At 38.8% G+C, this 19,822-nt stretch overlaps 1 protein-coding gene across 3 annotated transcripts in view; it reads left to right on the forward strand.

The window, feature by feature from the left end:
* The window catches only part of PIAS1 (protein inhibitor of activated STAT 1), a 128,884-nt gene that overhangs the window by 73,105 nt on the left and 35,957 nt on the right, over positions 1–19,822 (forward strand). For all 3 annotated transcript variants that reach the window (XM_036305782.1, XM_036305775.1, XM_036305791.1), the window contains 5 exons: positions 7,092–7,176; positions 7,416–7,463; positions 8,530–8,620; positions 9,455–9,589; positions 15,580–15,685. In XM_036305782.1, coding sequence (XP_036161675.1) covers positions 7,092–7,176; positions 7,416–7,463; positions 8,530–8,620; positions 9,455–9,589; positions 15,580–15,685 — 465 coding nt within the window. The remainder of the gene's footprint in view (positions 1–7,091; positions 7,177–7,415; positions 7,464–8,529; positions 8,621–9,454; positions 9,590–15,579; positions 15,686–19,822) is intronic.

Consider the following 19,822-nt stretch of genomic DNA (forward strand, 5'->3'; position numbering starts at 1 on the left):
TTTGGTATGTTAACACATTGCGTACCGCATAGAAATCTCTAAGACATACGCCAGGGACCGCATGTTTTTGGGCCAACTGCACGTTATTTAAATCATCATAATGCACTTTAGGTGTTGTTTTTCAATAATTATAACATTTTTATTTACAAAAACAATTAAACAATTAAAGTTCCTAGTACTTTTTTAACGTATGGTACTGCGTAAAACATTTTCCTCTATGAAGAGGGACCAAACAAAATTTACACAAGTATCTAGATTCACTCCTTTTTCCATGGGCGTGAAAAACGAGAACACTCGTGAGCGGTCCTTAACAGATGGCGCGCGAAACACGAGAAAACTCCTGAGCGGTACGACATGTGTTAACAAATGATGTTACTATTCACACCTGATGGCATTGCAGTCTGGCTTTTGCTCCTACCTACCATGCCACTAAAACATGTCTTGCTAAGATCACCTATGACTTGCTGGTTGTTAGATCCTGTTCTCAATTCATATCTTAACTGATCTCTGAGTATTTAACACTGTCCACTCTTGCTTTGAAATTCTCTTTCTTTGGTATCAAGAATACCATTTCCCCTCCTTTTCTTTCTGAATTTTTAGCTATAATTCTTTCTTGACTTGAGCCTTAAATATTAGTAATAATTCCACATGGTTCTGTTGTTCAGCCCTTTCCCCGCTTCTGCCTTTTTTGCCATTTTGCTTTAGTAACTGTCTTTTTAAGCAACTTTATATCAAAATATCCTTGACATACCATAAACTTCACATCTTTAAAATGTACACTTCAATGCATGTTGACTATGTGACATCATTACCACAATCAAAATAATGAATAAATCCATCAATACCTGAAGTTTCCTCATCCCCATTAGTAATCCCTCCCTGCCACCCCTTAAATTCCCACCCAACTCCTAGGTTGGATGTATTTTCTGTCATTATAGATTAGTTTGCAGTTTCTAGAATTTTATATAATGGAATCATGGAGTGTTTACTCTTTGGGCGTGGATGGAGGTCTAGCTTCTTTTACTTAAGATTATAAGATTTATGTATGTTATGTGTATCATTAGTTTATTTCTTTTTATTGCTGAGTAGTATTTCATTTTATGGATATAGCTGTCCATTCATTCACTTACTGATACACATTTGGGTTGTTAACAGTTTTTGGCTGTGAAAACAAAGCTGCTATGAAAGTTTCGGCCTACACCTTTACATGGTTATATGCTTACTGTTTTTCTTGGGTAAATTACTTAGGAATGGAATGATCCATGCAGATTTAACTTTTTAAGAAATTGCTAAGGTGTTTTTGACCGTCTCGGGCCATTTTACATTCCCACCAGCAGTGTATGAGCTTTCCAGCTTTTCTTGTCAACACTTGGTATTGTCATTTTTAAAATTCTAGTCATTCTAATAGGTGTGTATCTCATTGTGGTTTTAATTGGCATATTCCATAGACTAAGGATGTGGAGCATATATTACTGTACTTTTTTGCCATTCATATATTTATCTTTGGTGAGGTGTCTGCTCAGATCTTTTGCCCGTTTCAGTTTTGTTATATGCTTTCTTGTTAGTGATGGGTTCTTTATATATTCTGGCTGCAAGTCCTTTAATGGATATGTGATTTGTTGCCGGGGTCCAACCCCAGCGGGTCCAGGGGTCCCCAAAGGTGTGGACGGAGTCGGCAAAGAAGGAATGACATGGAGGCAGCGTTCAGTTGATCAGCAGCCTAGCCAGGATCTCCAGCCAGGTTCTGGTCTGGATCTCCAGAGAGGTTCTGCTTCAGATCTCCAGCCAGGTTCTGTGTCCATGTTCTCTTGCTAGGTTCTCCAGCCAGGTTCAGTCCAGGTTCTCCAGCCAGATTCAGTCACCAGGTTCTAGTCAGGTTCTCTTGCCCATTTCTGTAGTCAGGTTCAGTCCAGGATCTTTTGCCATGTTCTCTCCAGCGAAGTTCTTCTGTCTCTAGTTCTGTGTGTTCTGTCTTCTTACATCTGTATTTATACCAGTTGATTCCAATCCTATCAATCTCTATTTCAAAGGTTAGGGCGTTTCTTATCTCCATTCCAGGGAGTAAAGATTATGTAGCTTAAGCATGATTGTTCGTAGTTAAAGTGATTAATTACCCACCTGGCACTTAGTTAAGAGGTTTTATTCCCTCCCTAACTTCAGGGGAAAATCCCTACCTGGGGAAACAACCTTTCTCAGAGACCTTGGTTAAAACACATAGTGCCAAGAAGGTGAGCAAACATATTAAGAACGGTATGCCATATATGCCAGGTCCCTTGAAACAGCAAGCATGGACCGGCTCCCGGCAATTTGTAAATAATTTCTCCTCGCCTATGGTTTCTCTTTTTACTCCTTTAACAGTATCTTTCTAAGAGCATACATTCTTAATTTTGATGACGTTCATTTTATCACTTTAAAAAATGGATTGTAGCCCTAGCTCAGGGGTGGGCAAACTTTTTGACTCGAGGGCCACAATGGGTTCTTAAACTGGACCGGAGGGCCGGAACAAAAGCATGGATGGAGTGTTTGTGTGAACTAATATAAATTCAAAGTAAACATCATTACATAAAAGGGTATGGTCTTTTTTTTTTTTTTTTTTTTTAGTTTTATTCATTTCAAACGGGCCGGATACGGCCCGCGGGCCGTAGTTTGCCCACGGCTGCCCTAGCTGGTTTGGCTCGGTGGATAGAGCGTCGGCTTGTGGACTGAAGGGTCCCAAGTTCGATTCCAGTCAAGGGCACATGCCCGGGTTGCGGGCTCAATCCCCAGTGGGGGGTGTGCAGGAGGCAGCTGATCAATGATTCTCTCTCCCTCTTCCTTCCTCTCTGAAATCAATAAAAATATTTTTAAAAATAAAAATAATAATAAAAAATGGATTGTGCTTTTGGTGGTGGCGGCGGGAGTGGGGCTGCTGATAGACGGGACTGGGGACCGGGGCGGAGGGGCCAGGGAGAGGTGCGGAGGATGGGCTGAGACCTGCCCCTGTGCCTACTGCAGCCTTGTGGCCCACAGTTCCTTTCAAGGTGCATGAATTTGTGCACTGGGCCTCTGGTATAGGATTAGAGCATAAGGAGGAAAGGGGACAGAAAAGGAAATTGTTGGTTGTTTTAAATACCTTACTGCAGTTATATTCTTCAAAATAAATCAATTAGGATTTGTGTGTGTGTGTGTGTGTGTGTGTGTGTGTGTGTGTGTGTGTGTGTTTGTATATGAGGGAAACAGAATCAAAATGGGTAAGTAAATACCTAAGGTCATATGACAAATATGTGGCAAAACCAGTTTGGAATCTAGGTCCATGTGATCTCATCTCTTTCCACTAAACTTTGCTGCTCTCTATAGGGCTGCAAACTTTCTTACGATTAAACTGTTCATCACCAGTTAGTCATCTTCTGCCTAACAAGGCTACTCTTCTCCATCTCTAAAAGGGTTCAAAGTATGAATGAAAGGATTGAAAGTAAGGTTGAACTCTAGATCAGTGTTCTATAAACTTGGACTGCTCAGCAAAATATTTTGGCATCTATAATAATAAAAGCATAATATGCTAATTAGACTGGATGTTTTTCCAGACAAAGCCAGGACTCTGAGGGAAGCCAGTGCTGGCAGCCACGGGAAGGCAGGCCTACTCTTGCACGAATTTTGTGCACCGCGCCTCTAGTGTACATATAAGTTAAAGTTTTCATGTACAATTTTAGGTATTTTTGTAAATTATTAGTAGACTTCAGGTGTTATGTATAATCTCAACTTTTTAAAACTCCTGTTTTACAGGTAGTTTTTTCCTGTAAACCAATGGATTGTCTTGTGTACACATTGAGGTGCATGCCCCAAATATTAGAAGTCATTATTTTGGATGACTTCTAAGACTTATTTTTTAGTATGAAGGGTCTGTTTGGCCTGAATTTTTCTGAAAGAGATAATGATAGCTTAACTCACTTAGAAAAGTTTTTAGATATTCTGTTATCTAAGATCCAAACTATAAATTCTTTACTGGTGTTCATAGTGGAAATTATGCCTGAAAACCACATAGTATAAAAATATGTTTTTCTAGATATATAGTAGTAACTCTGTGAGCATTACTAGTATAATAAAAGCCTAATATGCAAGTTGTCCCCTCAACTGGGAGTTTGACCAGGGGGCAGGGCCGGCTGGCCAACTGCCTGCAGCCCCTCCCCCTGGTCAGCCCCTCCCCATCTGGCAGTGGTGACAGGCAGCTGGGGCAAGGGAGTCCCAGGCCGGCAACTGGCAGACGCTAAGGACCCTACCTATGCACAAATTTCGTGCACTGGGCCTCTAGTCCTATATAATAAAAGCTAACATGCAAATTGTCCCTTCACCCAGAAGTTCAACTGCTCACTATGATGTGCACTGACCATCAGGGGGTGGTGCGGAACATAGCGGGCGTCGGTGATGCACTGTGACCTCTCGCCAGCTACTTGGGGGCGGGGGTGATGGGGATGGAGTTGCGGTGAGAATGTGGGGTGTCTGCTGAGCTCGCTTTCACTCCCCCTGCTACCCTCACCCGGGACGCCAGGGCTCGCGCGCCAGGGAAGCCCCCACACTCAGGTGCCGGCGCCCGTGAGGATCCCGCCCCCACGCAGCCTCTTCTGGGTGAGCTGGGCCACTGCTGCTGGGACCACAGGGGTGGTCGGGCTCCCCGTGGATTTGTGCAGGAGCCGGTCTGCGAGGCCGGCAGGGAGAGATTGCGCTGCCCGCCCGGCTTCTATGCAGCGCCACTGGGCGACTCAGAGGCCCATGTTGTACATCGGCTCGCAGCATCCGGCCATGCTTACTACATCTCTGCATGGGGACTCAGGCGCCATGACTCAGGTGGGGGTCAGGGGGTTGTCCAGGGGCCCAGGTGCTGCCCATGGCCCAGAGGTCAGCTGGGACCTGCCTTTCCACGCTAGACTCACGCTTCGATCGCTGATCAGGCCTAGGGACCACACTCATGCATGAATTTTGTGCACTGGGCCTCTAGTTTGTATATAAAAGAGAATGTAAATAGGGATTATGAAGTAATAAAATGGATTCTATATATGGCATAAGAAACAGCCTCAATTATTTTAGTCATATCTTTCTCTAAATCTGCATGTGCGTGTGCCATGTCCAAAACTTAACTGTACTCATGTATTCTAAAATGAATCTGAAATTATACCTTATGAGTAATATGAATATTTGTACTTGGGAAGTTACTTTAGCACTATTTTAAGAAAGAAAAAAAACAACAAACTCCTATATCACAGAAAGCAGAAACACAAACCTGGCCTTTAAAAGATACTTCCTATATTGAGATGAAAGAGCATCAAAGCTCTTTTTCATTTTTTTCTCATAGTAATATAGGTATATGGTTACTCAGATTTTTCAGCATCACATACTGCAGTTTGATTGATTGTAGTTTTGGAGGAAGTGTTGCTTGCAACTAGGATCAAACCTGGTTTAAGCAAGAGTTGGCCAACTTCAGTACTTTTTCTGCACAGGTTTAAGTGGCCCACAGGTCAGGAGTTCCTTGGTTAATAACTTCTAGGGATCTTTTAGTTCTAGAAAATTACTCTGGGAAAGTACAGTTTAAATAATTTAATCTGGCATTTCTTGCCTTTTTTTTTTTTTTTTTTTAATCATTCCTCACCGGAGGATAATTTTCCATTGATTTTTTTGTTATTTTTAAATATATTTTTTATTGGTTTCAGAGAGAAAGGGAGAAGGAGAGAGAGATAAAAACATCAATGATGAGAGAGAATCATGGATTGGCTGCCCTCTGCATGCCCCCTACTGGGGACTGAGACCACAACCTGGGTATGTGCCCTGACTGGGAATCAAACCGTGACCTCCTGGTTCATAGGTTGATGGTCAATCACTGAGCCATGCCGGCCATATGTAACGTGTATTAAAAGCTAAGAGACTGTTGTTGCTCACACAGCATACTGTAGGGAATCCCTGCTCTACACTGACCTGTGCTTGCTTACCTGTTCTCTTGCTCTTTTCTCTCTCCCCACTTTCCTTCTTCTTCCTCCCTTCTTTTCTTTATTCCCTTCCTTTCTCCTTGTAAGTCTTTCCATCTTTGAGATAGTGACCACAGGCAGATTCTCAAGTCAAGTCATCTAAGCATAAAAAAAACTATATGATAAATTTATTGGCTAAAACTTGAGTGGTATATAGTTAGGAGATGATAAAATTCTTAATTTGCCTTAAAGACTAAATGTTATCTTACCTGTGCAGATCTCAAGGTGAGTATGTTTATTTAGCTCAGAAACCATATACTATATCGTTAAATTGGTTTATGTTCTATTTTAAGTAAATTTAATATCAGCATGTTTTCTTTACAAGTGTGCTTTTTAGACATTTATATTAGATAATTTTTATTAGTATTTTTTGTTGTTGTTAATCCTCACCCGAGGATATTTTTCCATTGATTTTTAGGGAGAGTAGGAGAGAGAGGGAAAGACAGAGAGAAACATCGATGTATTGATTGGTTGCCTCCTACACGAGCCCCCACCAGGGCCCTGGGCCGGGGAGGAGCCTGCAACCAAGGTATGTGCCCTGACCAGAATGGAACCTGAGACCCTTTGATCTGCAGGCCGACAGTCTATCCACTGAGCCAAATGGGCTAGGGCTATTCGTATTTTTTTGATTATGTATTTTCCAAATCCTGATATTTATTCTGGAATTAGCCACTTTTGTGCCTATTTTTGTTGTATTACAGCTGGCAGATTTCTTATTTTTTAAAAGTGCTTAGTTGCGCCCAGCTGGCGTGGCTCAGTGGTTGAGCACCGACCTATAACCCAGCAGTTCACGGTTCAATTCCCGGTCAGGGCATATGCCTGGGTTGCGGTCTTGATCTCCAGTGTGGGGAATGTGGGAGGCAGCCAATCAATGATTCTCTCTCATCATTGATGTTTCTATCTCTCCCTCTCCCTTTCTCTCTGAAATCAATAAAAATATATTTTTTAAAAAGTGCTTAGTTGCCATGTTAATCTAAACTCTAGAGTACATCCCAGTTGATTAAAGACATGTGATATGTTATTTATTTTATCATTTTTGTTGTATTCTTTATTGATGAATTTGAAGGTAATTAAAAGTATAATTTTTTTTTTCTTTAGCATCAGACAACAGTCAGCGCTTTCGAGAAACCTGTTTTGCATTTGCATTGACACCACAACAAGTGCAGCAAATCAGTAGTTCAATGTAAGTTGTCTTCAAGTGTAACTTGCAGCTTGGCCTTTAAATCCAGTTTAGTTTATAAGTGAATTGGGTATTAATGTCATGCAAATATTAGTTTTTAAAATACTATTATAGTATTAGCTACCCTTAAAACAGTTATAACTGATCATTTGAAAAACTTTCTGGAGTTGTAACAGTGTCTTTGAATCAGCTTTCATCTGCATATTTAAAAATAATTGTAGTTCTTATTCTGTCTTTTCTAGGGATATTTCTGGGACCAAATGTGACTTCACAGTGCAGGTCCAGTTAAGGTACAGTGTTGACTACAGTATATATCCAAAGTTTCAAAGTTAATATTCTTTAAAGAAATTTTTTAATTTACCTAATTTTCAGTAAGTGTATTGAAAATGTTGGGTTTAGATGTTTAGGTGAGGGAAAACCTTCTGTTATGAAATGTCTTAATTTTTATCCAGTTTAGATTTTAATATAGCAAATTATTTATTATATATCTAACCACATTTCCACTTTGGTTACCCCTCAGTGGGTTGAGAAGCTCCAGCTAATGATATGTTTAAATACAGTGGCCAGCTCTTTCGAAATACCAAGTTTTATGAGAGCAAAGGCCTTTTCTGCATAAGCGGCAAACTAAGAACAGATGGGTTAAATAGTAAATTAATAGTTTATTTCTTGATCTATATGAAAGTGATTAGAGTGAGAATTTACAAATTATATAGTTGTGTTGGGTTTTCCCAAAAGGTTATATGCATTTAATTTAGAAATAAATATTTTCATGCGTTTCTAAAATAGTACATATTCTAAATACATGTGGATATATGATAAGTAATGTTATTATTCAACATCTTCAGTTCTCAGGGAATAATGGAGTGTCTTGATTAGTGGATAGAATTAGTTCTGGGATGAACTTACAACATTTCACAGAAAACAAACAAAAAAAATGTTTCACAGGCAAATGAAGTTGGGAAATAGTGTATATTATATTTTCCTCCTAAAAAGTTATAGTGCATATTACTCTAGTTCTGAGAAGCTCTGTATTAAGGAAACCTAATTTTATTTTTTGATTCAGAATTACTTAAATTTATTCAACTACAAACCCACCCCCCCACCCCCCCATTACCTTTGAACATACTTACGATTGGAAGCATTATGCAGACAACTACAGGTTGATAGTCATGGTCACTGAAACTCTACATTTACAGAATTATTTCTTTTAAACCTATTTAAATATGCTTATTCATCATATGAAATGTCTAGTTTGATAGTTTTTTAAATTAAGTTTGGCCATCTTTTAGTTTAGCTACTTAAAAATAACGAGGTCATCCTTTAATAAAGGAAATTAAACTTTTCTTTATTGTTTAGGTTTTGTTTATCAGAAACCAGTTGTCCACAAGAAGATCATTTCCCACCCAACCTTTGTGTGAAAGTGAATACAAAACCTTGCAGCCTTCCAGTAAGTCCGAAAAGCTATTTTTTAAAATGCATTGCCAACACAGCTATCAATTAAGTCACCACAGCTGTTGTTAATCATAGTTTTTCATGAAGGAAACATCTTTATTTTGGATATATAGTCACTGAGTGAAACACTTGTACCAACTATGTATAATTAACAGCTGTGACATTGGCTGTGGAGACAAAATCTAGGACTTGAAGTTAGGTGTGGTATCTTTAGTGCTGTACTGGATTTTGGGGAGAATAAATTGTTTCAATAAAACCTCAGCTGTATTCATGTGCATCTGGAAGTCTGTGGTAGAGTAGAAGAATGCCATGCCTTAAACCAGAGTCCTCAAACTATGGCCCGCGGGCCACATGCGGCCCGCCGAAAACATTTATCCGGCCCGCCGGGTGTTTTTGCCGCCGCTGTGTGCATAGGAATTTGTTAATAGTTTTTTTTTAAACTATAGTCCGGCCCTCCAACCGTCTGAGGGACAGTGAACTGGCCCCCTGTTTAAAAAGTTTGAGGACCCCTGCCAGAGGGAGAGAGTGGGTACTGTTAACGGTCAACTTTCAAATGTTCCTTATATACTTACCTGAGCTCTTTATGAATTCATCCTCATTCTTTAATTTTAGAGGTTTTTGAGATCTATCACCGGTATTTTTCTCAGACTTACTGTAATGAGACTACAGGGTTATTTAGAGAAGCAGAGGAAACTTGTAAATGTTTGCTTCTCTACTTTTTAATGGAAATATTCATATATTCTAGTACATAGTTTATTAGGTGTTTTTTTTAAATGGAAGTTGAAATTGTAGAGATAATAAGTAGGAATAAATTATATTTCATCCTTAGGGTTATCTTCCACCTACTAAAAATGGTGTGGAACCAAAGCGACCCAGCCGACCAATTAATATCACCTCACTTGTCCGATTGTCCACAACAGTACCAAACACCATTGTTGTTTCTTGGACTGCAGAAATTGGAAGAGTAAGTTAATTTTTTTTCTAGTAGGTTTTTTGTATTATAAGGAAGGGTTAATCTCCATGGCTACTTGAGCTTATATGTGAATGATAATGCAAAATGATTTGCAAAGGGACTTATTTTTGTCTCATAATGAATTTTCAACATGTTCCCACTTAAAAAAATGGGATCGTGAAGTATCTGGTGTTTATAACCTGATCCTTTTACCCAGCAGTTTATCATAAGTGTCGTCCTATGTCATTACATATTCATCTATATGATTTTAAATGCCTATATTATATTTTAATATGAGAATGCTGTAATTTAGCCTATTCCCAATTGTTGAGCAGTTATTTGATTTATTGATTGATTCATTGCTATTTCAAAGAACATTTTGAAGACCATACAAGTAGCTATAGTTTTGCATAGGGTCATAATAATTTCCTTAGAGTAAATTTCCAGAAGTGGAATTACTAACTCAAAGAGCACACAGAATTTTAAGAAATATTGTGTACATTGGTAGATTGCCTTACGAAAAGATGTACAAATTCTCTGACTTTCAGTATTTATTCACATGCTTATTAATGCATATCCTGTCAATATGAATTTTATCTTTTTAAAACTCTTTAAGACTTAACACTTCCTTGACATGTTGCAATATTTGTTTCTAGTTTGTATGCCTTTTATTTTTATTTATGTGGTTATTTAATTTGTAGAAGATATAAATTATTATGGAACCAGTTTTTTCCTTTATAGTCTTTGCCCCTTGCTCCCATTAATGCTTGCTTAGTCGGCCCTTCTCAAGATTACATAAATACTTGTTTATATTTTCTTTTAGAATTTTGAAGTTTCTTGTTTTACCTTAAATATGTAATCCATCATAAATTTATGTGTGGTGTGAAATAAAAATTTACTTTCACTTTTTAGACAGTTGTTCTAATACCACTAAATAAATGCTGATTCAGAAGCCATCATTATTATATATTTGATTTTTATTTATCCTGGGTATGTTTCTGAACTTTTAAAATATTGTTTCTTAGTCTAGTATTCCTTTTCTGGAACAATTTCATTGTTTTTTATTTCAGTTTTATGATATTCGCTCATATCTATTCACTAATTCATTTGAAATTTCTTGAATGCTTACTATATGCCATGCATTCTACAAAAAAAAAGAAAGTATTGCTCTTTTGGAGCCTTAAATCCAGGGGCCAGGTGGTAACACACAAAAATGTGAACTTATTTATCATAAGTACTATAAAGGAGAGGTATGTGGTGATTTTAGATCGCATTAAAGGGTATTGTGAACTAGAGAGAGAGAGAGGTCAGGCAGGGCTTCCGTGATGAAGTAGTTACAGAGCCAAGAGCTGAGAGAAGAGTAAAAGGAATCAGGCAAAAGGTTCAAAGGAAACAGGCTGCACAACAGCCCAGTGGCAAGGGTGAGCGAAGCTGTTTCCAAGGAACTGAAAGGAAGCCACTGTGGATAGAGTGCAGAGAATGGGGACGAGCAGTATACACAGTGAGACTGAGAGGTAAAGTATGAGGAGCTAAGTGAAGAGCTTCAAAAAGGAAGGCGATGGTAAGGAATATTGAACAGATGTTGAGAAGTCAAGAATATTGAAGTCTAAAAAATACCCTTTGGATTAGGAATATAAAGGTAGCTTTATTTAGCAGGAGCTCTTTTGGTGGATGGTGGGAAGAGAAGCCAGATGGCGACCAGGTGGAGGTGAGGCAGCAGAGATAGTGAGTTATAGAAGTGTGGCTGGAGGGAAATGTGAGAGTTATTTTTTATTTTAATGTGAGAGTCTTTAACATGTTTTAAAGATGTTGGCAAGTATCCTTTTGAAAGGAAGGGGTTAAATACACAAGAGAAACAGAAAGAAAGGATAATCAATAGTAAACTGCCTAGTACAGTGATGGCGAACCTATGACACGCGTGTCAGAGGTGACATGCGAACTCATTTTTTTGGTTGATTTTTCTTTGTTAAATGGCATTTAAATATATAAAATAAATATCAAATATATAAGTCTTTGTTTTACTATGGTTGCAAATATCAAAAAATTTCTATAAGTGACACGGCACCAGAGTTAAGTTAGGGTTTTTTAAAATGCTGACACGCCAAGCTCAAAAGGTTCGCCATCACTGGCCTAGTAACACAGGATAGTTAGGAGGCACAGCTTTATTTAATGGAAGAATAAAAGGACTGGATAAGGTATATGATTGATGCTGGAGAGATGAGTAAGTTCTGATCTGATTACTTCTTTATGTTTGTGGGATAGGAAGTGAAGTAAGTCTGCTGAGAGTGAGGAAATAAATAGGGGCTTTAAGGAGAGTGGACATGTTGGAAAAGTAATCGCAGAGAGAGAGACGTACCCCTGCATTACTTCCCCAAATCTTATTTATTGTTGATTTATTTAAAAGCCAGTTATTATTGAATATTTACTTAATACCGAAACTCATATATTGGTTTCAGTAGCTTTTTAGTTGGTTTCTTGGTGCTTCTGGGTAGGTAGTTTTTAGTTTGAAATGCATCATTATACAAATAATGATAATCCTAATACTTATGCCATATTTTCTTGTTCTTGTTCTATTGTGCTGGCTAGAACCTTCAAAACAATGTCAAATAACATGAGTGCTAATGGACATTTCTTCATTTATTCCTTATGGTAATGAGAGTACTACTAGTGTCATAACATTAAGTATTATAATAACTTAGTTTTTGATAAGTTTAATTATTCCTATATTCCTCTTTTACTGGATATCTTTGTGAGAAATGGATTTTGAATTTTATCAAAATCTTTTTTTTTTTTTTTTTACATCTGTCATGGGTATATTTGTTTCCTTTGCCTAATTAATGTCATTAGGTTTTCTGAAAATTTTAAAATATTTTACTTCTAATGTACCCTGGGGTTTCCCTTTTTTGTCTCCCTTTTTGAAGAGGATATTGAAGTGTTTGTTTTTTCTCTGTGTGAAAAGGATAATCTAGCAAGGAAGTGTAGTAAACACCAGGGTGTTTAGAGTGAACTATACACAAGGCTGACACTGTGGGAGAGAAGGGAAATGTGGTTGCTGATATGTAACACTAGCAGAGGGAGGAGATAGATACCTCTGAGCCTTCCATACTCAGATAGTAGACAGTATTTTCAGTGATTTGAAGGTCCACCATGCAAGGTGAAGGTCCACCATGCAAGGTGTAAGACCTTGTGTAAGACCCCCATCTACATGTTGGAAATCTTTGTTTTGAAGTAAAATGTTGAAAGAAAATTATTCTTTTTCAAAGCCCAAAAGATAATTTAGGTTGTTTTTCAATCACTAGTCTTAATTCAACTTATAAACATACTCTATTGTAACTTCTTATCGTACGCCAGGTAGTCATTACATTTAGCATTTATTTATTAAATGCTTATTGTAGAGAAGTTATTTAGATACTGGTATAAAGAGCACTTAATGGAGTAGATTACATGTTAATTATTAAAGGCCCGATACACGAAATTTGTGCAAGAGTCGGCCTTCATTCCCCCAGGTGCCGGCACCAGCTTCCCTCTGGCACCCAGCACCCGGGCTTTCCTGGCAGCCCCAGCTTTATCTGCAAAGTCATCTAGAAGACTGTCCGGTCTAATTAGCATATTACACTTTTATTATTATAGATGGCGAAAATAGCCTATGAACTTGATAGACAGTTTTGAAGACTTTTAAAAAGCATTTGACAAAAACATCAGTGTAATGCAATAGTTGGAGTTAGGTAGTACTTTGAAGGGCTTAGTGGGAATAATATCTACATAGAAGAGATACTGTGCCACAGTTAAGTTTGGGGGGGGGGGGGTTACTACTGAATTTCTTTCATGTGGTATAAGTTTTAATTCCATGTTATCAGTTCAAGTGGCATTTGTTAATACCTGATGTTATTTTTGCTATTGCTGCTGCTTTTTTTTCTTTCTTTCTTATTTGGGTACATGTTTCAACTAGAGTGAGCATACCTTTTCACTGAACTTGTAGTTGTGGTTTCTACTTGATCTTTCTCTAAAATTTTATATAAAGCCTAGAGGAATCCTTAGTTCTGAAGATTCAAGCTGTCAGTATGTAATTTCACAGTGTTAATTGGCATTTCTCTAGTTCAGTGGTTCTCAACCCTGGCTGCGCATTAGAATCACTTGGGAATCTTTTTAAAATCCTGATTTCTGGGCCTCATCCTCCGGAAATTCTGTTTCTTTGTTATGGGGTGAGGCCACAACATTAGTAACAAAGAAACAGAATTTCCGGAGGACGAGGCCCAGAAATCAGGATTTTAAAAAGATTCCCAGGTGATTCTAATGTGCAGCCAAGGTTCAGAACCACTGCTCTAGTTTCTATCATACTTGAAACATTAGTTAAATAAATAATAAAGGCGAATAAGGATTTTTTCCCCTAAAAGAAGCTGTTTAATTTAATATTAGGTTGCTGTGTTGTGTGCTTAAAATGTAGGCAAATTTTAAGGTTACTTGTTCCTCATTAATTTTTAAATTTATTAAAGAAAGTTAAGTTAGCTTTGACACTTCATCTTTCCCCCCAGAACATGTGTAACATGTGAACATGGGTAGGTTTCTGAGCTCTAATTGTTGCCAAAGAGTTAGGGAAAGCGTTTTTAAAACTGTGGAAGTAACTGAAAGTTGAATTGTACTTTGGGCCAGGTTAAGAGAGTCAAAGCAAACAGGGTTTGTGAAAGCAAGAACTGCGGAGAAATAGACTGGCCTTGGCTATTAAGTCCATTCTCCTGACATCCCTAGTCTTTCCTCTTGGTTGCTAAGTGCCAGCTCTTTCACCAGGCAGATGCATGAGCATGAGCAGATCACTTACCTTTTTGTGCCTCTGTTTCAACCCTTCACTTAGAAATATACTTACCTTACTGATTTCTTATAGTCCTTCTGCAAGGTTGAAATGAAGTAGATATGTTTAGTGCTTTGAAAACTGTAAGTGTAAGGTAGAAGATGGCAGTAACTATTTTTTCTTTTGCTTCTTTCCAAATCTGTTGATCTTACTCTTGATTCCAACATCAAATGGGAAGTGGGCCTTCTCATTTATCTTTCTTACCCTTCATAAGCCTCAGCCCTTTTTTCTTCCTCTTACCCAATCACATGCCCTTCACTCTGCCTTGGCTTGTTGATTAACTATTTTCTTTGTCCCCCTTTCCTTCTTCCTTATCTGGGTGGTCCATTTGCAGGTAATGGATATTCATCTGTTCATTTCCCAAACTAGCAGCTACTTGTTGAAAATATTTAATATTCCCTCTGCTTGTTGTGATAATGAACCAAGTAGGATGTTTTGAAGAATAGGTAAAGGCGTGGAGAGAGTTTAAATAGAAATAGATTTTAAAAATTTGTAATTTTTAAAATAAGCAGTATTTTATATAGATCTATTACCTTCTAATTATGGTTCATGATGACTGACACACCGTATTGGTGTTGGTTAATTTTATTTTTAATATACGTTTATTGATTTTTAGAGAGGAAGGGAGTGGGATAGAGAGATAGAAACATTGATGAGAAAGGAAGTCATCGATTGGCTGCCTCCTGCACAGCCCCCACCGGGGATCGAGCCCACAACCCAGGCATGTGCCTTGACTGGGAATCAAACCAGGACCTCTTGGTTCCTGGGTTGAAGCTCAACCGCTGACCACACCAGCCAGGCTTGGTGTTAGTTTATATAAGCGCTTTAAATTGATTAGCTTCAAGCATCAGTAGTCAGTTAATATAGAAGCATGAGAGACCTGGCTTTATCACTTGAAAGTTGCAAAATTAGAGCAAGTTCTTTTACTTCTCTACACTTCACTTTCCTCCTCCATCAGAGTAGTTTTATCACCACCTCAGCAGCTTTTTGGTTAGGATTAAATGAATTACTGTTCATGAGAACATCTAAGATAGTGTATGACACACAGTAGGTGTTTTAACAAGTATTAGTTTTCTTTCCCTATCACTGTGGGATTAAAATAGATGTTCTATTTACTTACATATGTTGTTTGTGTTCTACATCTTTTTTTTTCCAGAACTATTCCATGGCAGTCTATCTTGTAAAACAGTTGTCCTCAACAGTTCTTCTTCAGAGGTTACGAGCAAAGGGAATAAGGAACCCGGATCATTCTAGAGCTTTAAGTACGTATAATAAACTTATTTCATTTGTGCAGCTGAACTCTTTTGATAAAGGTTAGAGTAGTATATTCTCAACTCAAGAAATTTTAGGGTCTGTTTTTTATTTTTATTAGAGCTTATCATAGAAGATTAAAAAAACTGAAAACCTTGTTTTGTGATCTAGCACAAATCCAGACTTGAGTACTCATTTAATATCTTTGTCATGATCTATATTTTTCTGTATTTTACTGATCTTAAAATTAACTTTGTAAAATCAGTACGTGAAAGAATATTTTCCTAAAACTTCATTAAGTAAATGTTTAAGGAATTATAGGTGATGTGAAGGAAATCTTTGCATGTATTTCATGAGAATTATTTTATATTTAAGGTTTACCTAGGAATAATGTGCAGGGATATCTAGTAACCACATCCCTGCATTAACAAAGTGAAAAGAGAGTCAGTGGGTTGTAGAAATGATAATGAAATAGGTTCTGCTGTGAGTCTCATATTCTTCATGTATAACAAGAGGTTTGTACCACATGGTTCCAAAGACCCCTTCAAAGTCTGGGCTCATAGATAATGAATAATGAGATGGTTCATTTTGTCATGTTGAATTTGAAATATAGTAAGGCCTGCAAATTGACTGTTCTGGCCTCAATTTTTAAGGGTTAAGACCAGAGTTTGGCAGCCTTTCCAAAGAGGTGAACAGAGATCTTCCTTTATTATCTTCTTTGTGAAAGATAGAGTTTTCATGGATGGATTTGGGAATGGGCTGGGTGCTTAAGGAGCAAAACTTTTGCAGACAGGAGTGAGATTGTTACCCTTTGAGGATTCTTGATGAAAATTAATTAATGAAGCCCACTATCAGATTGTAGTTAGGGACACTCTGGTGGAAAAAAGTAAAGTAGTTAAGGCCATCTTTCCTCTATTTCCCTTTGTGGCATACATAGCTTTTATGTTTTCTTGCTAACCTGTTTCTATGCCAGAGTAAAGATCCCAGTTCCTCTGAATATCAGTATATCTACAATAGTTCATTGAAGGATTTTTCTGTATTAAAGGGGCTTTTTAAAAAGGCAAATAGTCCAGCTGGTGTGGCTCAGTGATTGAGTTTTGGTTGACCCATGAACCAAGAGGTCACCGATTTGATTCCCAGTCAGGGCACATGCCCCCATTGTGGGCTCCATCCCCATTAGAGAGGGCCTACAGGAGGTAGCCAATCAGTGATGTTTCTCATTGATGTTACTATCTCTCTATCCCTCTACCTTCCTCTCTAAAAATCAATAAAAATATATTTATAATAAATAAATAAAAAGGCAAATAATCCTGAGTCAAGAGAAGCACACTTTTGCTAATGCCTCAGGAGGCATTCCTTGACAGGCATTGGAGAACTGGAATGATAGCAATGGCATGGGGTCTCGGGGAGTGGAAGCCACCATTTGTCAGGGACAAGGAGATAGTGGGGGATCCTCAAAGATCCTCAAAAAGAAGGATCAGAGACCTGTTTTGAAAGAGAACAAGAGAAGAATTCTTTTTTACACTCTTGCTGAAGTCCATTCCTAGTCATTCTACAGAGAATCTTTGTATTGGCCACATAGTGCTAGTATTTCATCTAGTCAGAAAGTATTCTGGAATGAGGTGTGGAAAAGGTAATACCAAGACATAAGGCAGACCAAGTTGTTATATCCTATATAATAAAGAGCTAATATGCAAATGGTCATCACGCCATAATGGCTCAGACACTCAACGCTGGGGAGAGAGGAATGGGGACTAGCCAGGCACAGATGAGCTTGCGAGAGAGGAATGGGGACCAGCAGGCTGCAGCCTGGGAGAGGGACAAGCTGCCTGCCCCACGGTCCCAGGAGCCAGCGGCTGGGGCTGCGGCCTGGGAGAGGGACAAGCTGCCTGCCCCATGGTCCCCTGTGGCTGAAGCTGGCCCGGGTCCTGGGTGCCTGCGGCTGGCTGGAGGAGGGAATCCTGGGTCCTGGGTGTGGGGCGAGGCAGAGGTGGTTAGGGGCGATCAGGCCGGTAGGGGAGCAGTTAGGAGTGATTAGGCAGGTAGGCACAGGGGTTGGGGTGATCAGGCTAGCAGGTGAGCGGTTAGGCAGTCGAACATCCCCCAAGGGGTCCCGGATTGGAGAGTGTGCAGGCTGGGCTGAGGGGACACCCCCCGCCCCTGCACGAATTTCGTGCACCAGGCCTCTAGTTTAATAATAAGACGAGCTGTCTCTGCTCAAGCTCTCAACTTGGAGCTGGAGCACCACCTGGAGGGAAGGTGAGCCCAGAATTACCTTATTTTCTGGAAAAGTAGCCGTTAGCAGCAAAAGCTGCTTAATTCAAAGGCTATTTAATCTCTGATACAATACTGAAGGAGTGAAGCGTACTTGCAGATTGGGTAGGATTTTTGTGGCAGTTCATATCTTACCTTACTGGCCTAGGGAACCAAAAAACATTCATTTGGATCCCACCAATAAGACATTTATTTTAAGAAACCAGAGAGCAGATTGTTTGCCTTTATGCTATCTGTTTGCCTTTATAACTTTCCTAACAAATTAATTGTGTAATTAAAAGATTACGTAAAATAACTTGACAGAAGAAAATGTTGGCAGGTTTCTCAGATATTTTTGAAGAATCAAGTTACTTATAAATATGAGTCACTCTTTTTAAAAATATGTTTTTATTGATTTTTAGAGAGAGAGGAAGGGAGAGGGAAAGAGAGGTAGAAACACAAAAAGGTAAGTGAACATCGATCAGCTGCCTCCTGCGTGCCTCCCTACTGGGGATTGAGCCCACAAACGTAAGCATGTGCCCTGACATGGAATCTAACCAGTGACCTGGTTCATGGGTCCACATTCAACCACTGAGCCACACTGGCTGGCAAGTGACTCTTAATTTTATCAATAAATTCTACTGGCAAAGTTTTAATAGTCAAATCAGACACTATTACGTTCTTAAAAGAATAAAGTTGATAGTATTTAGACCTTTCACAGAGAAATCCATCCTTCATTCAGTTGATTTAGCAAATTTTTGTATTGTAGTTTCCACCTTTTGGAAATAACTATCGCAAAAACAGTTGTTTACTCATTCTTAGTCAAGTTCCAATTTTCCTCTCTCACTTCCTTTCAGCAGTCACTTTATACCTTGACGGTACTTGACTCAAATACTATTCTTTCTCTCCTCTCAGCACCTGCCAATGCAAAAAAATTGGAACTGCAAAATGTGAATTCTCTAAACTGCCCATCTCTTCCTTACTTAATGCCACCATAACTACTTTTCAACGTATTTGCACCTGTACCCAGCCTTACTTTATTTTCTTCAGTCTCAAGAGGAAATGTCCCTTTTCCTGCTCAAAGTTAATTTTTTAAAATATATTTTTATTGATCTCAGAGAGGAAGGGAGAGAGAGAGAGAGAGAGATAGAAACATCGATGATGAGAGAGAATCATTGATCAGCTGCCTCCTTCACGCCCCACACTGGGGATCGAGCCCGCAACCCAGACATATGTGCTGGGAATAAAACTGTCATGTCCTGATTCATAGGTCAACGCTCAAACACTGAGCTACGCCATCCGGGCTCAAAGTTAATTTTTATTCATTTATTCTTCTCATTCAAGAAGTTATATTAAGGGTCTCCTATGTTCCAGGCACAGGAGAATATAGCATTAAGCAAGACACACACAGCTTCTGCATCCCCCAGAAGTTAGCAGTCTGGTGGGAGGAAAGTCAGAATTAAATGATTGCATAAGTCATTAATGAATTAATAGTTGAGACATGTGCCTTAAAGAAGAAAGACAGGGAACTCTGGAGGTAACAACAGAACATATCCTCTCTGGTGCTGTGAGGTTTAATGCAAGATTATAAGGATGAGGAGGAATTATGCTCCAAGTTGGGAGGGGGATATGCCAAGAGACAAAGCCAGTGGAGCTGGAGTGTAGAGAACAGAGGAGGAGAGTGGCCAGAGAGATAGCCATGGGGTGAAGTCATGTAGGTGGTAGAAAGATAGATGATAGAAAACCCTTAAAGGATTTTTAAGCAGAGTGACATCAGATGTGGGCAATAAAAAGATCACTTTGACGACTGAATTGAAGAGGGGAACGGCTGATACAGTGAGGCCAGTTAGGAACCTATTGCACAGATAAGAGATGATAGTTTCTTAAAAAGGTAC

This window comes from Myotis myotis, unplaced genomic scaffold (assembly GCF_014108235.1).
Source record: "Myotis myotis isolate mMyoMyo1 unplaced genomic scaffold, mMyoMyo1.p scaffold_m19_p_1, whole genome shotgun sequence".
Taxonomy (NCBI): domain Eukaryota; kingdom Metazoa; phylum Chordata; class Mammalia; order Chiroptera; family Vespertilionidae; genus Myotis; species Myotis myotis.